The 21,167-nt window shown below is 39.9% G+C and overlaps 1 protein-coding gene across 1 annotated transcript; it reads right to left on the bottom strand.

The window, feature by feature from the left end:
• Positions 1 to 684: 684 nt before the first annotated feature.
• PECR (peroxisomal trans-2-enoyl-CoA reductase) lies at positions 685 to 20,308 on the bottom strand. Its single transcript, XM_050900089.1, has 8 exons — positions 20,194 to 20,308; positions 16,950 to 17,083; positions 8,569 to 8,734; positions 7,815 to 7,896; positions 5,194 to 5,290; positions 2,813 to 2,923; positions 2,158 to 2,269; positions 685 to 2,035 (listed from the first exon to the last, which is right to left on the bottom strand). Exons 1-8 carry the CDS (start codon positions 20,306 to 20,308, stop codon positions 1,947 to 1,949), a joined length of 906 nt encoding a protein of 301 aa, XP_050756046.1. The 3' UTR covers positions 685 to 1,946.
• Positions 20,309 to 21,167: the final 859 nt, after the last annotated feature.

The raw sequence follows: 21,167 nt of genomic DNA, 5'->3' as shown, positions 1-21,167 counted from the left end.
TATAGTTCTTATTTGTGGAGGAGTTTATTAATTGCAGACTGAACATGTCTCCCACACAGGAGAACACTCACCTTTCTAATGTTCCATTTCACTGAGTGACACATTTCACCATCATTATGTATAAACTTCCCCTCTTTATGAATATTCAGGCTCCAGCAAAGTTAAGAGGAAATTTGCAACAGTACAAAATAATTATTTCCAAGCTTATGCTCAAATCCTGTAGAGAACAGATCTGGGATATAATAAAAGTAATTTAGTTTTATCAAATCACTTCCATTTCACATCAAATCTACAGTCCACCCGTATCACAGAAGCTCACAGTCAAACATGAAGAGAAAGCAAATTCCACAAGTCTCAAGCCTGTTCATGTTTAACCTTCTTTTACAGAAAGATGTTAAGAATGTAGAAATAATCTCTTAACAAACGAAATAATTTCACTTAAATGCAATGGGCTAGGCTTCTAGAGTTAGTTTTCTAACAGGTGCATTTTCTTCCAGGAATTCTCTTGCTGTGTACCCTGAACTAATATTTGCAATAATCAAAATATACTTTGCACAAGAGGTTTGAAAAAAGCTGATTTTATCTCTGTACAAGTTTCTCACACCCACATAAATGACCACTCACTTACTAAGGAAAGAGGATATATCAGAAGGAGAAAGCATTTTGGCTCAAACCCCTCCTCCCCCACAAAACTGGCATTCAGATTTTCATGAAGAAGCAATCTACATGTACCTATGTAAGTTCCCATATTTTAATGAAAGACACAAAATTCAAACATCTTTGCACAGAATAAACAACTGGCAGAGACTCTTACATTCAATCCAAAATGAAGTAGTAAAGAGGTCGCTTCTATAGCAGCAACTTGATTCCACAAATTTCAGTTGTTACAGCAAACACAGTCAACACTTATTTTTTATATTTTGATAAGTTATCAGACTTGGGAACATTTGCCTTAAAGTGAATAAAAGAGTAATGACAAATATAGCCTTTTCGAGCGATATATTGCAAGATTTCTGTTTTTTAAATGGAATCTCTGCATTGATCACACAAATCACACCTATTTTAGAGACACTGATGAACAGAATTGTGTTAACATTGTAGACAACACAGTATGGATAGAAAGCGTTTTAACTGGTAAATGAAGGATTCCAAGTTTCTCTTTTAACAGTACAGCATACTGCAGAAAGCACTGCAATATACACCACAGCTTCTGCTTCAAGATTTTGCATGTTAAACTGTTGAATCTATACTGTTTTCTATCACTGTGTGCTAAAGCTTATTATCTGATCATTCTATTATCAAATTTAAGTTGCAGCCAGCTTAACTCCATTATGTCATTATATCTGCAAACAATTCAAAACATTCCCAATATGATATGCCATATTAGTTTGAAACATTAATAACAGTATTCTGCCTTATTTTTTTATTATTTTCAGAGAAATACCTACTCTATTCAGTCTTTAAAATCATTGTTGAACGAACGCTCAGTGTGTGGCTGAACAGAAACAGTGTAGAGCTAACAGCTACCTCAAGGGCTACTGATGCAACTAATAATAACAGAGATTTAAATTACCTTCTCCCCAAATTCATCCAGAATAGAAGGATTCCAAAACATTCCCTCTCTGCCCCCTTCACTTCAAAATAAGTATCTTTTTATTCACTTCTGACTGAGATTCTTCATTACTTAATGCCTGTGCAAATGGAGAATTCGTCTTTTATACCTTCCCTTCCCCAGAGACTGAATGTTTTCAGGGCAGCGAGTGTCTTCAGAGAAGAAATTTACTATGTACAGCCTTTCAAGTTTTAAATATAAACCAACGAAAATCAAGGCACTCAATGTAGTTACATATGAGCAAAAAATTATATTACTGAGAGTAATAAGCCCAAATCACGAAGTGAGATTATAAGCAAGTGTGCAACTGGGAATAAGGTGAAATCTCATTCTTTTACAGCTTTGGCTTGAACTTGCCAGAAAGAAGCTTTTTAAGCATTTCAGAATTTTTTCCTTCTGGTGGCGAGGGCCATCTGTCATGATCTGAGGAAAACAAATAAAACAACATACTTAGTTGATTGAGAAACTAGGCATTTTACTTTTGTGTCCTCCCATTGCCCAACTTCAATCACTTGAAGGGCATTATTTTGTAGCCCATTTCTTACCAGGTATTTCTAGGGTACTGCTATATAAACTTTGGCCACCATCCACGACCATAGTTATCCCAGTTATGTAAGAAGCAGCTGGAGATAGTAGGAAACACACTGCCGGAGAGATCTAACAAAAGAATGACAATTTTAATCTTTCTTAAATTGCTGGGAATTATTGTTCATGTCAAAGATGCTTGTAAAATCTTTTACAGGCAAGACATAGCACCGTTTTCTACTCAGTAATGAAAATCGTGAAAACAGTAAGCTCTCAAAGATCAGCATCAGATGCCAAAAATCAAACAAAAAAGTTGACCAGTTTATCAAAGACGCACATTCTTGGTGGAAGAGAGCTAAGTGCTTTTAAGATACACTTTTTTCACATTAATATTCATTCTTTCAGTCCTCCCTGCTGGAAGTCAACCTTTTCAGGAACTAATGTCTACTATGAAATACTTCAGCTGTAAGAGGAATCTAAATTAAATTTTCAGTGTAACAGTGACTACTGGTTAAGTCTCCCACTTGGCACTACTACACATTACTACAAGGTTTTTTCTTTTTTAATATTCCATCACAGTGCAAAATTAAGTCTTTTTTGTTCTCCATATAATAAAGTGGCTTCAAAATAGAGACACAGATGTAGAAATATCACAAATGTTCTGAAATATATTACCTCCTCAGGAACCGCTGACCTCTTGGCAGGAACCTTTGGTATGGTCTTTAACCACATCATTGTACCTTGTTCTCCATAGTTTGCAACAGCAGTTTCTGAAAATACTACTCCCTATTTTAAAACAGCATAGTGAAAATTAATTTCTCTTGCATATGTTTAAACTGAGATCATTGTAAAATTGTGAAGTTGTCATTACTGGGATTTTCTGTGGGATTAAACTATCTAAACAGCACTTGAATGCAAGTTTTTAAATTTAATGGAATAGTATAATTTCTACAAGAAGGTAATTTGGCTACTAGCCACATCTCTATTCAAGTGCAATAATTCAGATTATTCCAATTCTCCACTGTCACTTCAATAACTATAAAGTGGAGAGTACAAAGAAGAAACTCAAGAACTGTTTTGAAATTACAAGCATTTCGTATTAACTTACAGCAGAAAACTACAAAGCCCCAAGAACAAGTTCTCAACAGTTTCTTGTAATCTGTAAGAACATCAGGTTGATTTTATTGTGAATTATGGAAGCAGACAGATTTCACAGTCAGAATTCAGACTCTCCCTACTTAGCTGCTATAGAAATAGAAAAAGGCAACTGTCTTTGCTCTGATGATTAGACATGATGATTAGACAGTCCAGTTTAGACTTGATAGGGAAGATGAAGTCTACAGCAATGGGAACACAGGGTTACAAAGTTGAATTATGACAGAACCTTGGGGACTCAAGTTTAAGTAAGAGAACAAAATTTGAATTCATCCATGGAGTACATGCTAAGATTTCTCTTCTAAGATACCTGTGAAATGTGACTGACTATATTTTCGGAGCTAGGGAAGTACCTCATATGTGAAACTATTTTTTTTAGAATGCATGTTTCCCTCTCTATGTACCCATTCCCTACATGTTACTCTGCTCCTATAAAGCAGTAACAGTTTTGTATGGTTACCACAGACCTAGTGTGTCCATAAAGGTGACAGAAGGATATAAAGTATTACTGTAACTACAACATGGATTTTTGTTACCAGCATAGTAACAAAGCTAGCAAATACTTCTGAAAGAGCCAAACCACTGAAGTGTTTGGTTGTCAAAAACTTCTTTTGACATGTGCTATAAAGTATAATTAGTATGATTCATTAGGTAACTAGCATGCCTGAAAAATATATTCACATAATAATGCTGTCTTAATTACTTACTTCCCGAAGACTTGATAAATCAGAAAAAACAAATAAACAGGAAAACCAAACCCGTAGATCTTAATATTTAACAAGTCTCCAGATGAGTTGGGCCTCACAGAGGCTATGTAAGAGCCGCTACCTGAATGATCATCACACACCTGCCATTAAGCATTCTGTGCTATGCCAAAGAAAGCGAGCCAGATGTTTTAGGACAAGAGGCACAACAAGATATACAGACATCCTACAAAGACAGTAGAAAGATCTTCCTAGGGACCAGTTAAACAAACCTGACACTTAACTATACTGTGAGATAAGATAAATTCTGAATGTAGAAGTAGCTGGACAAAGTTTACCTTTCCTCTTTTGTTTTCAAGGGAGTAAATGTGCAAAATAAACTGTGGTTAAGAGTGAAGATTACACAAATCACAACAGATCACACAATCTCAAATGTCAAAGCTAGGGCTTCTGTATAACCTCTATATCTGCAGCACCATGCACTAGAAAATATAGCTGCTCTTTCCATACAGTTATTTAAAACTACTGCTACACGCTACCTACTTCCTCAGAAATGTGGCAGGCATATTTTAGCTGACCTGTATAGTGGTTTCCTGTCTGCATATATTTGATAAGAAAAAAAAATCAGAACACACATTTTTATGTATAATTTCTTTGAGAGAAGGTCCACTACAAATACAGTCTTTTTATGCCTAAAACTAATCTAATTTAACATGTAGAAGACAAAGTAAAAGACAGTATGTGACACATTCAGAGATTTTCAAAATAACTTTGTAAACACAGGTGGAAACCATCAGCATACCTGAACCTCAAATAGAAAAAGTTTCATGAACTCAGAAATAACGTAATCATTACTGAAACACAAAGCATTTGGTAATTTTATGTCAAACATTTGTAAGACAGGTCACCAGATCCTCCTAGGTATCATTTCATTAAGCTAGAAAAAACCCAAGAGTGCCAAGTCAAAGCAGAAAGCAGAAGCAATTTTATCCCACATCTCTGCCTCGTCATCCAAACAGTACAAAACACTCTCAAATGACCTGAAGAACGTAGATGAGGGAATTATAAATAAATACATACATAAATAATCCACAAACAGTTACAGGCTATAGATTTTAAAATCCCTTTTGGTCTGAGAGTTTTAACCATGAACACGTATGATGGCTAAGTTTAATCAGATCGTTTGCCATTACTTACAGGAGCAACGCTGTTGATTCTTACTCCGCTGTGGGCCCATTCTAAAGCTAAAGTCTTGGTTAGGTTATTCACTGCAGCTCTTGCAGCTCCTGTATGCCTATTGAGAAAAGAAAGCAAAAGAAGCATCTGTTCCCTTAGCTAAAAGTGCCCAATGTTAATTCTACCGCAGCCTCACTAGGATAGTCAGAGTAGCTTTCTATGGCTGGACCAACCATCTGAGAGAGAGAGATATTTTCTAGTTTGTAAGTTTGACTGTAGCTTCACAGTTTAAACAAGCTATGCTATGATTTCCTGTCATTTCTGGAAATGCTTATCGTCTCTTCCTCAACGTGACATGAGGTCAGCTACATTCTACTGCAGAAGCAGGCTTATAAGGCAAAGTTCAAACTGCGTAAAACTATGAAAGGTAGGCTGCGCAGGTAAAGCAACACTTGGAAGGACAGTAGTCTGAAAAATAGTTTAGATCTTCTGACAAACTTGATTAAAATAAACCAGTATTCAAAAATTACTATTGGTAGACGGAGATAGAGATGACCATAGGCAGAGTGATCTCATACACCTTGCTGCTATAGGAAACTAGTCTGAAATGATTACAAGCTTGAACAAATGCAGACAAAATTACTGCAGTGATGAATAGCAGACAGTGGGATTCAGAGAAAACTAATAGAGTTTAGTTCCTTTAGCCCAGCAAAACAGACTTAGAGGAGATAGATAAAATAGCTTCTCAAATACCATGAAAAGAATAAGAAAAACAGAAGAAAACCTAACTTGTTCACATGTTTAGGCCAGAAATAAATAACCTCCAAGCACACTATGAGCAAATAAACTTGACTAGTTTTATGTTCAAAATTAATACTTATGAAAAACTGTATCAGGTGATTTTTGGCATCAGTGGTGGCTGGACTTGTAAAGGCAAGTCTTTTTCAATAGTACATTTCTAAAACAAGTATCAATTCAACAGGAATTTAATTTGAAAGTAGTTTTGTCTATCCATCTACATCCACACACAACAGTTATTTGGGAAACTTTTTTCCACTGTTATTCAGAATCAGGTTTTTTTATCTCTTGGTTCAGCCTATTTGCCGTGACAATTCAACCAGACTTAACCAGAGTGGAGAAACTCAAATAATTGTAGCTTCAGCACCACCCTGTGGATCTCTAAATTTATTTTGTACTGCCAAGAACAAGTTAGTGAGAAAATATTCTGCTGTTCCTTTAAAAATTTTAAATTTTGAAAACTTTCAACCCTGAATCAGGACAAGGAGAGGTAATGTAACATTTGTTCAAATTATATTTTTCTATTTTCTTCAATAGAAATTCAGTTTCAAAGTTAAAAAAAGAAAAAGTCATTTCAAAGAAGAAATTCAGATTTTTTTTCAATTAAGAAACTGTCAAAATGCAGCATTTTGACAACTTCAAAATTTCCTTTGAGAAGAAAATAACTGAAACAATTCATTTTCTGAGCATTATTTCTGTTTCAACAAATTGGAAGTTTTTTGGTGGAAAAGTTTCAAATTGGAAGACTCCTGCTCACCTCCATTTTGAGGGTAAAGAAATTTGAACAAATATAGTACACATACGGATATGGAGAGGATGCTGCATTTTCATGCAGACACCTGTGATTATTTGTGCCAGTATAAAAGAACTACAAACGTGGTAATATCATAGAATCAAAGAATCACAGAATGGTTTAGGTTGGAAGGGACCTTAAAGATCACCTAGTTCCAACTCCCCTGTCATAGGCAGGGACACCTTGCACTAGACCAGGTTGCTCAAAGCCCCATCCAACCTGGCCTTGAACACTTCCAGGGATGGGGCATCCACACACTCTTGGGGCAACCCGTTCCAGTGCCTCACCACCCTCACAGTAAAGAACTTCTGCCTTACATCTAATCTAAACCTACCCTCTTTCAGTTTAAAGCCATTACCCCTTGTCCTGTCACTACATGCCCTTGTAAAATGTCCCCCTCCGGCTTATTCTTCATGTTTGTACTCACGAGCCTTCTCCCAGTCAAGAAAGGAGCAGAGCAAATAGAACCGATTCTCTGCATCAGAGACCTTCTCCAAGAAAGATGGCTACAAAGTAAGAGTAAAAAGGAAAATGGGAAAGGCAGGCATTATGTGACCTGAAGGACAAAGCCAAAACCTGGTAACACACTAGAAATGTTCCTCCTACTCCCCTACTCCCAGTCCAACTCCCATAACTCATTACACCATCAAGACCTGTAAACTGACAGTAGAAGAGGAAAACAACAGGTGCCAAGTTCTTGCAAACCCTCCAGAAACGTGGAGAGAGAACAAGTGAAGGTTACATTTCAGTCCAACTAGTCCCACTAGCATACCATTTCCAGTGAAAGCTTCACTGGCAAGTCTTGCTTCATAGTTTCTTACAAACAAGTTGACAGATACCAGAGATGCTGTTTACTCCTGTAGTCTCTACTGAATTAATAAGAGATCCACACATACAGCCAAGTGATACTATTGCGCTCTCTTGACCTAACTACTGTATTTCTATACTCTGCTGCTACCCAGTACACACCTTTCTAAAATGAAGTATTTAGGAGCAATTAGTACTTCTAGGGGAAAAATATAGGAAAATGTAAAAATAAAGTATGTATTACGACATTCCAGGAATCCCATTTCTCACAGCAGCAGTAATGTTGACAATGACTCCTCCATGTTCCTGCATCCAGGCATTGTACACTGTATGAAGGAGGAAGATAACCTATAAATATCCGAAGAAATGCATACAAATGAACTTGCCAACTGGAAGCCAAATTTGGAGTCTTAACTCCAATTACACTACACATTTCCTGTGCAGATTTAGATAAACAATCTGCTCTTTGTACCATAGCCTCACCACTGGATTAGTGAGATAATAGGTGTGGTCCAGGTAAGGCTCAATGTTTGTTAAGAAGCCTTTTGGTGGAAATCAGGGTTTCATGCTTCCATGTAAGTTACTTTCATTTCCATATTCCCAATGCTATCTGAGAATCAGGTATCATACTTAAATTTAACTTTAAATTTACATCCCTGATGGGAGAGAAATCTTCTCCTGTGTTACATACAGTGAATACAGGCCACAGAAGTTAAGTGGTTTTCCTATAGTCTTTTAAGTGAGTATCCAAGCCAACTGACTCCCCAAACCTGGCCTTAACGAGAAGATCATACTTGCCTAAATGTATGTTTGTATATATGAACAAATGTAATGTACAGTTTAACGTAAAGCTTTGGATAAGATTCATGAGAACAAATATCCACTGTCAGATAAGTGTGTAAAAAAAGAAGGTAGGGAAACTTTACCTTTCTTGTCTTCTGATATTGCTGTAAAAACCAAAACAAATAAACAAAAAAAGCTTAATGTTCAGTCCTTACCTGCTTTGCAGCAGTAGAAGGTCCCTGTCAGATTCGTGTCTATCACAGCATTCCAGCCTTTTGCACGGATGGCTTCAGAAGGACTGGCAAATTGGCCCCCTCCATTATTCACCAGGAAGTCAATCTTCCCATGCAGACTCAGTGTAGACTTCACCAAAGCTTCTACCTGAAACAATATTTGTTAGTGTGGTATGCTGATTAAGCTATATACCCAATTTCATTCTCATACCCTTTTCACACATAAAGAGGAGGTACCAGCCTTCAGAGAGGCTGGAAGATCGGTATGACAGGTTTAGTCAGCCAAGAAGCAATGGGCTGAGTCCATGTTTACTTAGGAAATCTTCCTGGTGTAATGCAGGTGCTACATAAAATACCAGCACTGAAAGAAGAACGGGATTTAAGCCACTGAAGGTTTGTAAAAACAAACACACACAAAAGCCTGCTACTTAAGACCTACTAAGAATCTCCTGACATTTTTCACAAGGGTGGAGGTGTTCACATCAGATGGTGGAAGAGTTCCATGTAAGATAGCCACTGTTTTTTTCATCTGACCCATATACCTGAGCATTTTAAATACAAAACATAAGTCATCTTGTGAAGTTTTAACATTCTTATCTAGAAGTTTTGTACATTCCCTAAAGCTCTGACATACGAGTTGGCAACAGCCAATCTTCTTACACAGATCAAGAAGGTTACTTTGTTACCCTACAAAACATGAACTCTAAAAAGTGCTGGAAAGACTAGAAGTTGTCTTCTTTAGCAAAAGAAAGGTGAATACTTGACTAAGCAGATACCTTCTGTCTATAAGCAGGATGAATACTTACAATTAAGAGCACTGTCTGGCACTATTTACCTTTGGGTACTCTGAGAAGGTATTAACAGCAAATAGCAACAGAAATTTTATTCACTCACTCAAAGAGCTGTCAGTGCAGAAAAGGAGTGGCTTAAGTTCATATGGAAGGGAAGATATTTTGAGAATCTAAACCTAGCTCTAACACTGACCTAATCTGAGCTACAGGCTGTAAGCTAAGCCTTTTGCATTGTCTTCTGTTTTGGAAGTACAGCAGTTTCGCCACACACTCACACTAAACACAAGAGAACTTCTGGAGGGGAATGTATTTCAAAGCATTCAAAGATTTTACAGATACCAAAGCTGATGTATTTTTCCTATTACAAGATAGTAATAAGAACTCTATAGCAACTACTTAATAATTTAACCTTTAGCTCAAGAAACAGGGGAAATGGGACAACATGACTGTTTCCTGCTTATACTACCTGTCATAACTAGATACCACGCATCAGTTATTCCTACTCAAGCATATGTAAAAAGTTAATCTAGCATCTGTGGTCAAAGAAAACACAGATCAAAAAAACCCCCCAAAACAGCAGGAGTGATGCTGCTGCTGAAACAGATTTGACATGGGGAAGGATATCAATCAGCCTTCCTCTGTATTGAGTTAGCAGTAGAAAACATCAGAAATAAAAGAACAAGCAATGAATAATCTGTATCTCACCAAGAGCGTCACCAACTCAGTCTCACAAATAGCTGCCTTACAGCTTTTGCTGCTAACAGTTCAGGATGGTTTAACAGAATAGTATGGATCCCGTAAGGATGCACATCTCTGAAGAAGAAAACCTAAACAAACATATAGTGACTGAAGCCTGATTGAAAAACTAATGCCTGCTGAGAACAAATGCCTTAAGAAAATAATTTTGATACCTAAATCACCATCTTTAAGTTCTGAATGTCATCTTATTCCTCACATCAGTTACTGCAGCTTGTGAGATCTGAGGAAAAAAAAAACCACCAAAAAAACAAAACAACTGTGAAAGCAGTCCCAAACCCATGACTTGTGAGAACCACCATGCCACAAAGACTTCCAGGTTTGCTCACAACCAGAGAAGTCAGTTATGTCTCGCTAGGCAGCAAGAGTTATGCTTTGCTCAGCAGTACCAAACTCTTCTCCCTGTCACCCTGAGAATCTTGCTTTGAATATTGTTCTCCATAAGTCACTGAAGTATGGGCTCATTTATGGAAGAGAAATGGTTTCAGTACAAGGAATATTTGAATAGACTAAGGCTATTCAGGCTGCGCGGGGCGGGGGGAAGAAAAAGAGAGAAAAGGGAAAACGCTAAGAATCGTAAAAAAACCCAACAAACGACAAATTAACAGAAGAAAACTCCACTGAGAAGAGACATTACAAGCAAGTTTTCAACAGGTGGACAAAACCTGCTGTGACATATCAATTCAAAATGGTTCACATGTTGTATCTTAAGAAACTCTGTTGTTGTTCCTACTTGTCACACCATATTCTCAGGGCAATAAAAAAAAAACCCAAACACATATCAGTTCTGCTTTCCGAAAGCCAGCAAAGGCTAGCAGGCTCTCCAGTGACAGCTCAGATGGCTCCAACTGTAGCAATCGTCACAATGTCTTCTGTGTTGTAGAGAAAGCATCACTGCAGTGCTTCTCCCAGTTACAGTAAACATGGTGACAGCAGCCACCAGCACAGTGAGAAAGAGGGTCTGTAGAACACATTTAAATCACAGTAAGAACTAAAGAAGATGCCTTTCTATTCCTAAATATTCAAAATCCACACGGAAAGAACTTCTTTAAAAATCTACCTAAGACTCCCTCTGGAAGCAAAGCAAAACTGCACAATGTAGAGCTAACAGTTTAGGATGTTCTTCTGAAAAAGACTGAAAAGAACAAAATCAGGCACTTCAGACATAACCAAAAGACTGGAGCTCTTCAATAAGGAGCTTTTTTGTGTGACTGCAACTCAGAAGTATTATGCAGTAGCACACTTTCACAGATAACTGAGATGACAGTACTCACTGACACAGAGAAAAGGGACAAATGTCCACATGCATTCACAGGTCACCCTGAACTTCAGTAAAACTCAACAGGCAAACTACCCACTACAGAAAGTTAGAGATTTGCTATTTGGGGACTAGAATTAGTAGCCATTCTTGCACAGTGACAACAGGTATTTTTACTTTGTGTTATTGCTGTGTTATTTTAAAGTACAACAACAGGAATCTCTTATCCACAGCTCCTGTGCTGGTTTTGGCTGGGATAGAGCTAATTTTCTTCATAGTAGCTGGTATGGGGCTATGTTTTGGATTTGTGCTGAAAACAGTGTTGATAATACAGGGATGTTTTCGTTATTGCTGAGCAGTGCTGACACAGAGTCAAGGCCTTTTCTGCTCCTCACCCCACCCCACCAGCGAGTAGGCTGGGGGTGCACAAGAAGTTGGGAGGGGACACAGCTGGGACAGCTGACCCCAACTGACCAAAGGGATATTCCATACCATATGATGTCATGCTCAGCATATAAAGCTGGGGGAAGAAGAAGGAGGTGGGGGGATGTTCGGAGTGATGGCGTTTGTCTTCCCAAGTAACCGTTACGCATGATGGAGCCCTGCTTTCCTGGAGATGGCTGAACACCTGCCTGCCAATGGGAAGTGGTGAATGAATTCCTTGTTTTGCTTTGCTTGCATGCGTGGCTTTTACCTTACCTATTCAACTGTCTTTATCTCAACCCACGAGTTTTCTCACTTTCACTCTTCCGATTCTCTCCCCCATCCCACTGGGGGAGAGTGAGTGAGCGGCTGTGTGGTGCTTAGTTGCTGGCTGGGGTTAAACCACGACAGCTCCCCACCAAGCCACAGTCTTCCACTACAGGCTTCACACAGACAAGCATTAAGTATTTATAAATCAATTGAGACTATGCTAAGCTGTAAAGTTTATTGGAAAAGAAAAGCTACTAGTGAACTCAGACACCAGGTAAGTGCTAAATAGTACTGTATTGAGTCCATCTCAAGGAGTCTTGTTTGTCGGATGTCCAAGTGATAGGTTTTACCCTCAGGGTCTGGTCCAGCAGCAGTTGTTGCTGGAGCTCGAGTACCCAAAGAGGACACTGTGCACAGAATTCTGAATTGCTGATTTCAAGAAAAGCAGTGGCCTACTAGAAGTACAAGGTTTTATCTTCCACTTACCTAGATATGTCTTCTACTTATCTAGATGCCAGTTAAAAAAATGTTTGTCCAGAGCATACCGCACAAACGCTTCAGAAGGGTAAAAAATTCCTCATGTCTTTCTTTGCCCCGTCAATAGATTTGCTGTAGCTCAACATTTAAGACACACAAACACATGCTTCCTCTGCCCAACACCTACAAAGATAAATAGAAAGCTCTTTTCATAATGGAAAAAGGATGGGGTCTGTCTCCTCCACTCTGGCCACCATTACATTGAGGCACTGGATTTAATTAATTAGATCCTTGGATTTTGGAAAAAGAGCTTGGTTTGAAAAGACACACACACACAGCTGTCTGGCCTGCATCTCAGCAAGAGCAAACTGACCTGCTCTTGTTATATTCAACACATTATGTGGGCAGTGCTAGAAAATATCCAAATAATTAAAATCACTTCAGCTTCATAATCACTACGAAGCAATATTGATCACCACATACACTCCAGACCACAGGATAAGAGACAGGTGCACAATCACTGCTTCAGGATAAGGCCCCATGAAGACAGAACATAGAAACCTCGGGTGCTCTTACCGGCATCCCAGGACCCTCTACTCTTCCATCTTTAAAAACTAAACAGGTCTGTTATCTTTTACAAAACACTCAATGGAAAACTAGCCAAAAGCAGCAGCAGCAAACTCGTGACAGAAATAAGCCTGACAAGTTATGCAGTGGTTGAATATCCTCCATCAAGCAAGATTATTTCTTGCACATTAAATGAAAAGTAAGCTTTGCTAGAAAGCAAGAGGGCCTCTGAGGATGAAGATTAAGAGACTTAAAAATGTGAATTCATTAAGCTATTCCCATGGTATCTGCCATCAAGCTTCTGCAGCAATTAATTCACTGCACCTTCTTTGACTCTTCCTAGGCCAGAAAGAGCTCTAACAGACATATTGCACTATATGATGAGGGATGAATCTTCTAATGCTTGAATTTCACAGATCCAAACTGGGGCACACAAGAGGAATGAGCTGTGTCATCTTCAAAGCAGGTCAGTTACTTTAAGATTTACAATAGGAGGCAAAAAAAAAAAAAAAAAATCATCTGGCAATTTTGAAAGCACTTTCATCTTTCTTAGATCTCCTCTATTCAAAGTCCCTCCCTCCAGTTTGCCTGATTATAAAATTAAAACCAGGACAAAATTCATAGGGGCCTCTAGAAAAATGCAGAACAACTGATGGAGGTGGAGGGATGAAAAAAAAAAAAAGGCATGCTACAGTAAGAAGAGATGGCTTGTTCCTACAGGTGATCACGGTGGCTTCCTTTAAGAGAAAGATTTACTCCTAGAAAGGTTTCAGTGAGATGTCAAAGAGAAGAATATATTAAACAAATTATGTAGTTCTTCAGGAAGCTTCCTGGGCTTTGTAGCTTGTGATGGATCAGTTCTGACATCTAAGGAGGCTTGAACTCCTAAGTTTTTTTCCCTTGGTGAAACATTTATAAAGTCTTTCTCCTTCACACATTCTTTGGTACCTGGTATAAGAGCTGAGAAAGAGGATGTAATGACTCACAGGGAATACTTGTAGAGGCTGTCCTCTCTACTCAACAACATGCTTCCGTGAATTTCTGAGGTAAATACTCTTCACTCATACTAAGCTGAAATCAATGATTTGTAAAGCTATTAATGAATAGCATAGAGAGCCAACACAGTTGTATGAGTCTTGTTTCTTTTGGGAGGGAAGCCAAAAGTTTAAATGCCCTCTCACCCCATCTTCCACTGCAAACAGGAAGCTACTCCTGTACTTGTGAAAATGCTGAAGTGAGTTATATTGCTGTGTTGCCTCTACTCAAGATTTACCTCCTAGGCTAGCAAAATCCTTCACTACATCTTTTACTGATCCCTGTTCCTAAGACTCCAAGTCCCAGGCACTAAATTGTAGGTTAAGAATGGAATAGGTTTTGAAAGTGGATGTACGATGCTCTTTGAATAGAAATAAAAGCCCAAAGGTACTTTTCCTCTAGTCACTGCAAGGCAATCAAATGCAAATTAGAAAAAAGTATTCATCATTGCTGCTCTTAGCAAATATAATAAATAAGCAACAGTGAGCAGTGAGTTGTGGAAAATCTGCCACATCCCTCAGTTCTAAGTTCTGACAGTTTTTAGCAGTGTAAGTTACCAATTGTTAATTTGAGTTTATCTAGCTTCAGCTTACAAACACTAAGCACCTAAGTGTAAGGACGTGCTATCCTCATTACAAATTTAAAAGCTGAAAATGCGATCCACACATTTCTGGTCCAATAGTAATTTTAGAAATTAAGTAATAAGTGGCCAGGATTTAGCAATCTTTGAGAATCTCAGCATTAAAGAACTAATAGAGGAGGACAGAGCCAGAAAAACAAGAGCTAAAGAACAAAAATCACAAGATGTCTCTAACCAGAAAAATACCTGGTCTTGCAGATGGGCATCTGGAATGGATAAATATTTGTTTAGCGGGTACACTTAAGTTCTTATGTTAACATGCAACAGAAATTGCATTCCTTATCCAAAACTTCCACAAAAGGCTTACGAAATTTTCATAGTGATTTTTTTTCTAAATAGGACTTCAACAGAAAGAAGTAAGAGCAGTTGGAGAACTGAAGTGAGTCAAACTATAAGACTGAGTCAATGACTGAAAAATTCAAGACTGGAGTTTAATCTACCTTATTCCTTTGAACCCTCTCTTCAATAGATACAGATATGAAATGACAATGGCTTATGAGAACTTCCACTGGCAGGAGACACCTGATAAAGGCTTCTCCAATATCGTATGAAAAGTTCTAAGAAAGTTCTGGTGTGTCTGTACATGAGTAGAGCTTAAAACTAAACTGGAAACAAGATAATTCTATGATGAAACTGCAGGGTAATAGCAAAGACAAGTTTCTCCAAGTATCAGCATGGCTACCAGTAACACAGAACAATGCCTAAACACCTTACACAACACTATAAAAAAGGCTTTATAAGCACCTTCAAAAAATTTTCCAAAGCCATCTAAGACTGTTTTGTCAAATATGTATTTAGCCACACTTAATAAACAGGAAACAAAGAAGGAATGGTAGTTTGTTTAGTGGAGATTACCTCATTTCACCATCCACACCCTCTACCATCTCACAGAACACTGCAGTTCCCACTAAATCATTTTTAAACTGATGCAGAAATAAGATTCACCTGCAGAAGGTTATTAAGCATGCCTGAGTACTTTCTGCAAGAACAGTGACGTGAAAGAAGGCTTAAGCCTTTTCTCTCTCTTCACCTCTTTTCTTTCCTGTAGCTTTAATCACGTAAGTTACCCTCGGACATCTGTCATAACCTATTATATTGCACTGCTGATGCTAGTAAATACAAACCTAAAATTCACTGGTAGGTGAAGTGACATACTGCACAGCTCCAGGGTTCACCTCCTTCAGGAGAGAAAGTCTAAGTATATCACTATAAATATTTTATGGCATGAGCTGTTCCATGAGGGAAAAATTTTATTTTTTATTTGCTTTATGGTTGTATATTAGGATATTTCCAGAATCTACATAGCTACTGAAGGTCATTAATATTTCTTTAAGTTATGCTAGAATTTAACAGAGACTTTGAAAGGTTAAGAAAAATGTAGCAATCAGTGGTTCCTGGAATATTTTCTAGCTGTATTCAATAAGTTAAAAGTCCAACCTGATGCTGGACTTTTAAATGTTTAACTACACAGATTAAAAAATTAGGAGGTGAATGCAGACTTCTGAAGAACCTGGATTATATACTTTTGCTCTTGATCTTCCATTTTTCGTGATATGAAGAAAAAATAAAAAACTCAACTGGGATAGTAATAGAGTTTGTAATGAGGCACAGCTCAAATTGTAACCAGAATTTGAAACATGCCTAAAAATTACATCTGTGGGATTTTTTTGCTTTAATACAAGCAAAACTGACAATGCAGGGCACTTGTGTCAAGTCACAAGTGTTGAGATTCCATGCTATGACTTCCTGTTTGAAGGAACTATTCTGAGGTCTCCATCTTCACAAGTTAACGCCCCCTCACTGCTGTCACAGAAATGTGACACAGAACCATGCTAAGTGGGCTCTGGTTCGGCTGTAGAACATGCCAGTTCCAAGGCCTGCTTCTCCCAGAAATATCTGAAATACGTATGCATGGTCAGAAAAACATTTGCAATTACAAATGCTTTCTTGCTTAGGTGGCTAAGAAATCATCTTCCCTTGGAAAGCACGTCTTTATCTAGATCAATTTAACAGTGCTTTACTGCACCTTTCCCCAGATCTAACTCACTTTTGAGAGGGCCAGAGAAGACCTTCGGAGATCTGAGAATTTAAATATGCAATATGCTTTTGACATGTTAAGCCCCAGAACAAGATCACTAGTCTTTACCTCATCTTCTTTGCGGATATTGCACTGTATGGGAGTCACTTTGGCAGGACTCATGGAAGAAAATGTATTATTCAGTTCTTCTGCAGCAGCTTTTAATCGGTCAAATTTACGAGAGGCAATAACAACACTGCAACCTGTAAAGACAAAATGAAACATCCTTCAGCTAACATAGTTAAAATTACAGTTATGCTAGTTTTTTAATAACATCGCGGAGATATCTTGTAGGATGTGCATTTATTAGTCACTGACTAGAAGATAACAGTGTTGAAGTTCTTGCAAGAGAGAGAAATGATTGATGTTGGGTGCTTCTTAGCAACAAGATCCCACTGTGCCAAGAAAAGAGCAATCAAAAAAATGTCCACAAGGTTCCCTCTCCTTCCTGCAGAAGGGAAGATAGCCTGTGAGTTGCAGAGTCAGCAAAGTAGCTTTCAGACATCACTTTTGCTGCCTCTGCTCACAGCTGCCTCATTTATCAATTATGCGATTTAAAGATGTTTCAGCAGGTCTTGATTACAAAACAAATGCTTGCTCCTAAAACCAAAAAAATAATCTTACTGTATGTCTAGCTGTAATTTTGACTGGCTGTGAGCAAATGTAATGCTCTGCTTTTTAACCCTACAGAGTCTGAAGGAAAGGATGATAGCCTCATGAGATTAATTCCTATCTGCAGACTACAGACAGCAGGAACAGAGGCTTCCCCGTGGCACGACCACACGCTGTAGAATCCTAGCTCAGAAAGGAGAGGAAAAAACTAGGCAGGAGCTCAAGCCTTCTGTTTTTTTCAGCATTTGGAGGTAGAAGGACTCATTCTACAGAGAAAAACAATGCAGGTGCCAAATTAATGGCAAGCGCTCACACTACAACCAGTCTAGTTTCTTCTGTCACACCAGCAGACTCAGGACAGCTTTAAGGCTTCAGCAATTGCTACTACATAGACTAAAACAGACCACACCAAATTAATTCCTAGTGCAAATCCAGTAGGCATGCAATTTTGTATTATGGATAAGCAAATTACTAGCTTCTACTGCCAAGCAGGCAAGGAGGTCTTGCTCCCGGTTCCCTCCTTCCATAATCTCAGCATCCCAGCAGAAGCCATCCCTTCCTCATACCAGCTCTGCTGCTCATTTGCTTTAACATAAATCAATTCAACACCCTCAACCAGCCAAAAAAAAAATGTTAACATCTTGCTAGGTGTTTTTTTTTCTTTGTTGCTATTTTACTGAGTGGAATTTGGCCTCTCATGATCAAACAAACACCAGAATCAACTCAAAATAACTAGTGGGAGTAAAGAGCAGCAAGCTGTTCATTTGGCTCAGGCTGTCTTGTGAAACTATACATAAAACTAAAAAAAAAAAAGAATGAAAAAATAGAGGAGTTGAATTCTTCCAGAAGGAAGTGCTGCAACTACATATCCCTAGGAACAGGAGCTTCACCTTCAATCAGTGGCCATCTTAAAACAACACATGTAAAGATATTAGTCTCTGAGGTCTCCTAATTTTTTAAATTAAGAACTCCAGTCACTTGCACACCTACCTGACTAACGCAGAGTAAAGTTCACAAAATGGCACGCACAATTACCAATTAACACAAAATATTAAATCACAGTAGCAGTTATATTTATCAACTTAAGTGCTTATTAATACACACACTGATACAGAATAAAGTCCAGTAAAAGACTATATTTTTGCTAAACATGCTAATTGCTGGAGGGGAAGACTCTGACAGAGGAACACTTGGTGCCTACTGTACAAGCTGACACTACTTCACTTATTTTTTTTTCACAAAGAATGACCAGACCATTTCCTGACAGGGTCGGAGGGAAAAGGGCACAAGTTTCCAGACGAAAGGTTTAAATCTGTCCAGAAGGCTTCAAAGGAGACTGGTTATAAAAACAGTGTACATCATGAGTGGCATTATCTGTCACTGCTCCTACAGGCATTCTCTGTCCAGCCAGCCCCCCTCCAAAAAAATACAGCCTAAAGTGCAAGGTATACATGGAAGTAGTTCCCGGTCATCTTGTCAGGAGTAGCCAGCAAGTCTGCAGGTAAGGAAAGTGACTCAGACAGACTTAAGCCATAACTCTTTCTTCATTTTCTCACATGTGCTTTGTAGAGATTTGCAGCCTTGTTTTCTATTTGGGATGTTATGGACACACACTTTTGTTATTTGTATTTTGCTTGAGAAAAATAATGCAAATCAAATTAAGTACAATTTTAAGGTAACTGGGTAACCATCATCAACCAGCAGTGTGATGATGCTTAAAAAGCACCCCTTAAGGCAGCGTGTAAGGACACCTTAAAAAAATTCCCCAGTAATACAAAGGTAGAACTAGCCCTCACTTCAGCTCCACAAAGCAAGTGGAAAGCTGGTGCGACAAAGGCCAGGCGAGGCAGAGATGTCTCCCAGCACACAGTCTTAACAAAGAAAAGCTCTTTACTATGCAGTGAAATGGCGTGGTGCACATTTCAACAGCACAAACCACGGGGAGTGCGGCACCGTGAGGCATAATGCTAGCGCTGGTATTTTGAAGACAGTGAATACCATCATGATAATAAACATGATCCAAAACCTGTCTGATGCCGATGATCCCTAGCACTTGTGTTGAAACCTGTAGAAAAGGTGTTGCAAGGTGGATAACTCAGAAGACTGCCTTTCACTCCAGATTTTACCACTTCTCTATAATCAGTACGGAAAGAAAAAACACAAAGCACATGCTTTAACTTCAACTTCAGGACATTTCTGTCACTAGCACTGAGAGAGAAGCACCATTTCTCTAAGTTTACTGTGCGGACAACAGTTCAAAACCGTATTACTCTATAAGACTCAGTTCAACCACCAGATAAATCCTCTAGTTAAGCAAGACGAAAACTCACTTAAGAGGGAGCATGAGAGAAAGGGTCAGGGTTTAATATAACCTCACTTTGATCCCTGTATTTAAAATAGCGCATCTTTTAAGAGCCAGCGGGTCAAAAAACATACACCGCCCCCATCAACCTCACCTCGTTCTCCTCGCTATTCACTGACTCCTGTCACAACGTCCCACCCATAAACTCCTCACACACCCACTCCCCGAGCGCAGCCCACCCCCAAAACGCAGCACAAGCCCCCGAGCACTCCCTGACCTGCCCCCTCAAACTCCATCCCCCGCCTTCACCTCACGCCCGGCCCTGCTCCCCCAACACCCACCTTGCCCCATTGCCCCACCGGGGCTCCCTGCAGAGCCCCCCCCCCCCCCCGCGCCCACCTAGCGCCAGCAAGTCGGCGGCGATGGCCTTGCCGATGCCGGTGCCGCCGCCAGTGACGATGGCCACCCGCCCGCGGAACAGCCCCGCCACCAACAGCCCGCGCGCCGCCGCCATCTTCTCCCCCCCCGCCCTCCGCACCAGCGGCTCGCACAACGGCCGCTGCCACCCCCGCCACGTGACGAGCGGCCCCGCCCGCCCGCGCCGGGGCTCAGCGCCGGGGACTGCGAGGAGGCGGCAGCGGTGCCCGGGGCCCCGGCCGGGCTGCGGCGAGCCGGGTCGCTTCCCCCGTCCTGCGGCGCGGCGCGGCACAGCGCGGTACCGGGGCCCCGCAGGCGGAGCCGGCGGGCGGCAGGTAAGGGGGGCGGTTATCCACGGGTCGGTAGCGCCCGGGTCTGTCCCCGCGGTGGAGAGACCGTTGGCGGCACGTTCAGCGCTTGGGAGGAATCGGTTCCTCAGGTAGCGTCCTGGTGCCTCGGGGTCGCCTCTGCCTGCTGGAGCCTCGCAGCAAACCCACCTAGCCCCCATCCGTGGTCTCATCTGCTTTCAAGGGAGGGGTTTTCGTATTTTTCTGTACCGTTTCGGGTCACCTTCCACAGCGACGCGGGAAGACACCCTCGGGAGCATGGGGCGTGGGGCCCCAGCCAGGAGAAGTCAGCGTAATGCTCTAAAGGTGTCATAAATAGCAGAGAAAGCTCCTGGTGTTCTCCTGCCAGGGACCCGCGGACGGAGAGTCCTCTCTCCAGGCATGGACTTTGTCGGGAAGAGGCCATGAAGGCTGAGGTGATACCATTTACCATGTCCCTAACATAGCCATTTTGTGCTAAAATGCCTTCGTGGTGGGTATTTTTCACTTAAAATCGCCCTCAATAAGCTCAGTATTAATTACTCAGTTGACACAGAGGACAGCCAACATTATTTTTCTTTCTATCCCACAGTGAAGTGACAGAGCATCTTTGTCCATTGCAGGTGATTT

Source organism: Gymnogyps californianus, chromosome 7, assembly GCF_018139145.2.
Source record: "Gymnogyps californianus isolate 813 chromosome 7, ASM1813914v2, whole genome shotgun sequence".
Classification (NCBI taxonomy): domain Eukaryota; kingdom Metazoa; phylum Chordata; class Aves; order Accipitriformes; family Cathartidae; genus Gymnogyps; species Gymnogyps californianus.
The sequence above is the reverse complement of the archived record's forward strand: the minus strand, read 5'-3'. Positions and strand labels throughout refer to the sequence as shown.

Excerpts from the sequence above, each read along its gene's own strand:
- PECR (XM_050900089.1), bottom strand. The coding sequence starts at position 20,308 with ATGGCGGCGGCGCGCGGGCTGTTGGTGGCGGGGCTGTTCCGCGGGCGG. Across the intron at positions 8,735-16,949 it reads ATATCCGCAAAGAAGATGAG|GTAGAAGCTTTGGTGAAGTC; the intron begins GTAAAGACTAGT and ends ATATTGTTTCAG. Across the intron at positions 2,924-5,193 it reads GAATCAACAGCGTTGCTCCT|GGAGTAGTATTTTCAGAAAC; the intron begins GTAAGTAATGGC and ends GTTTTAAAATAG.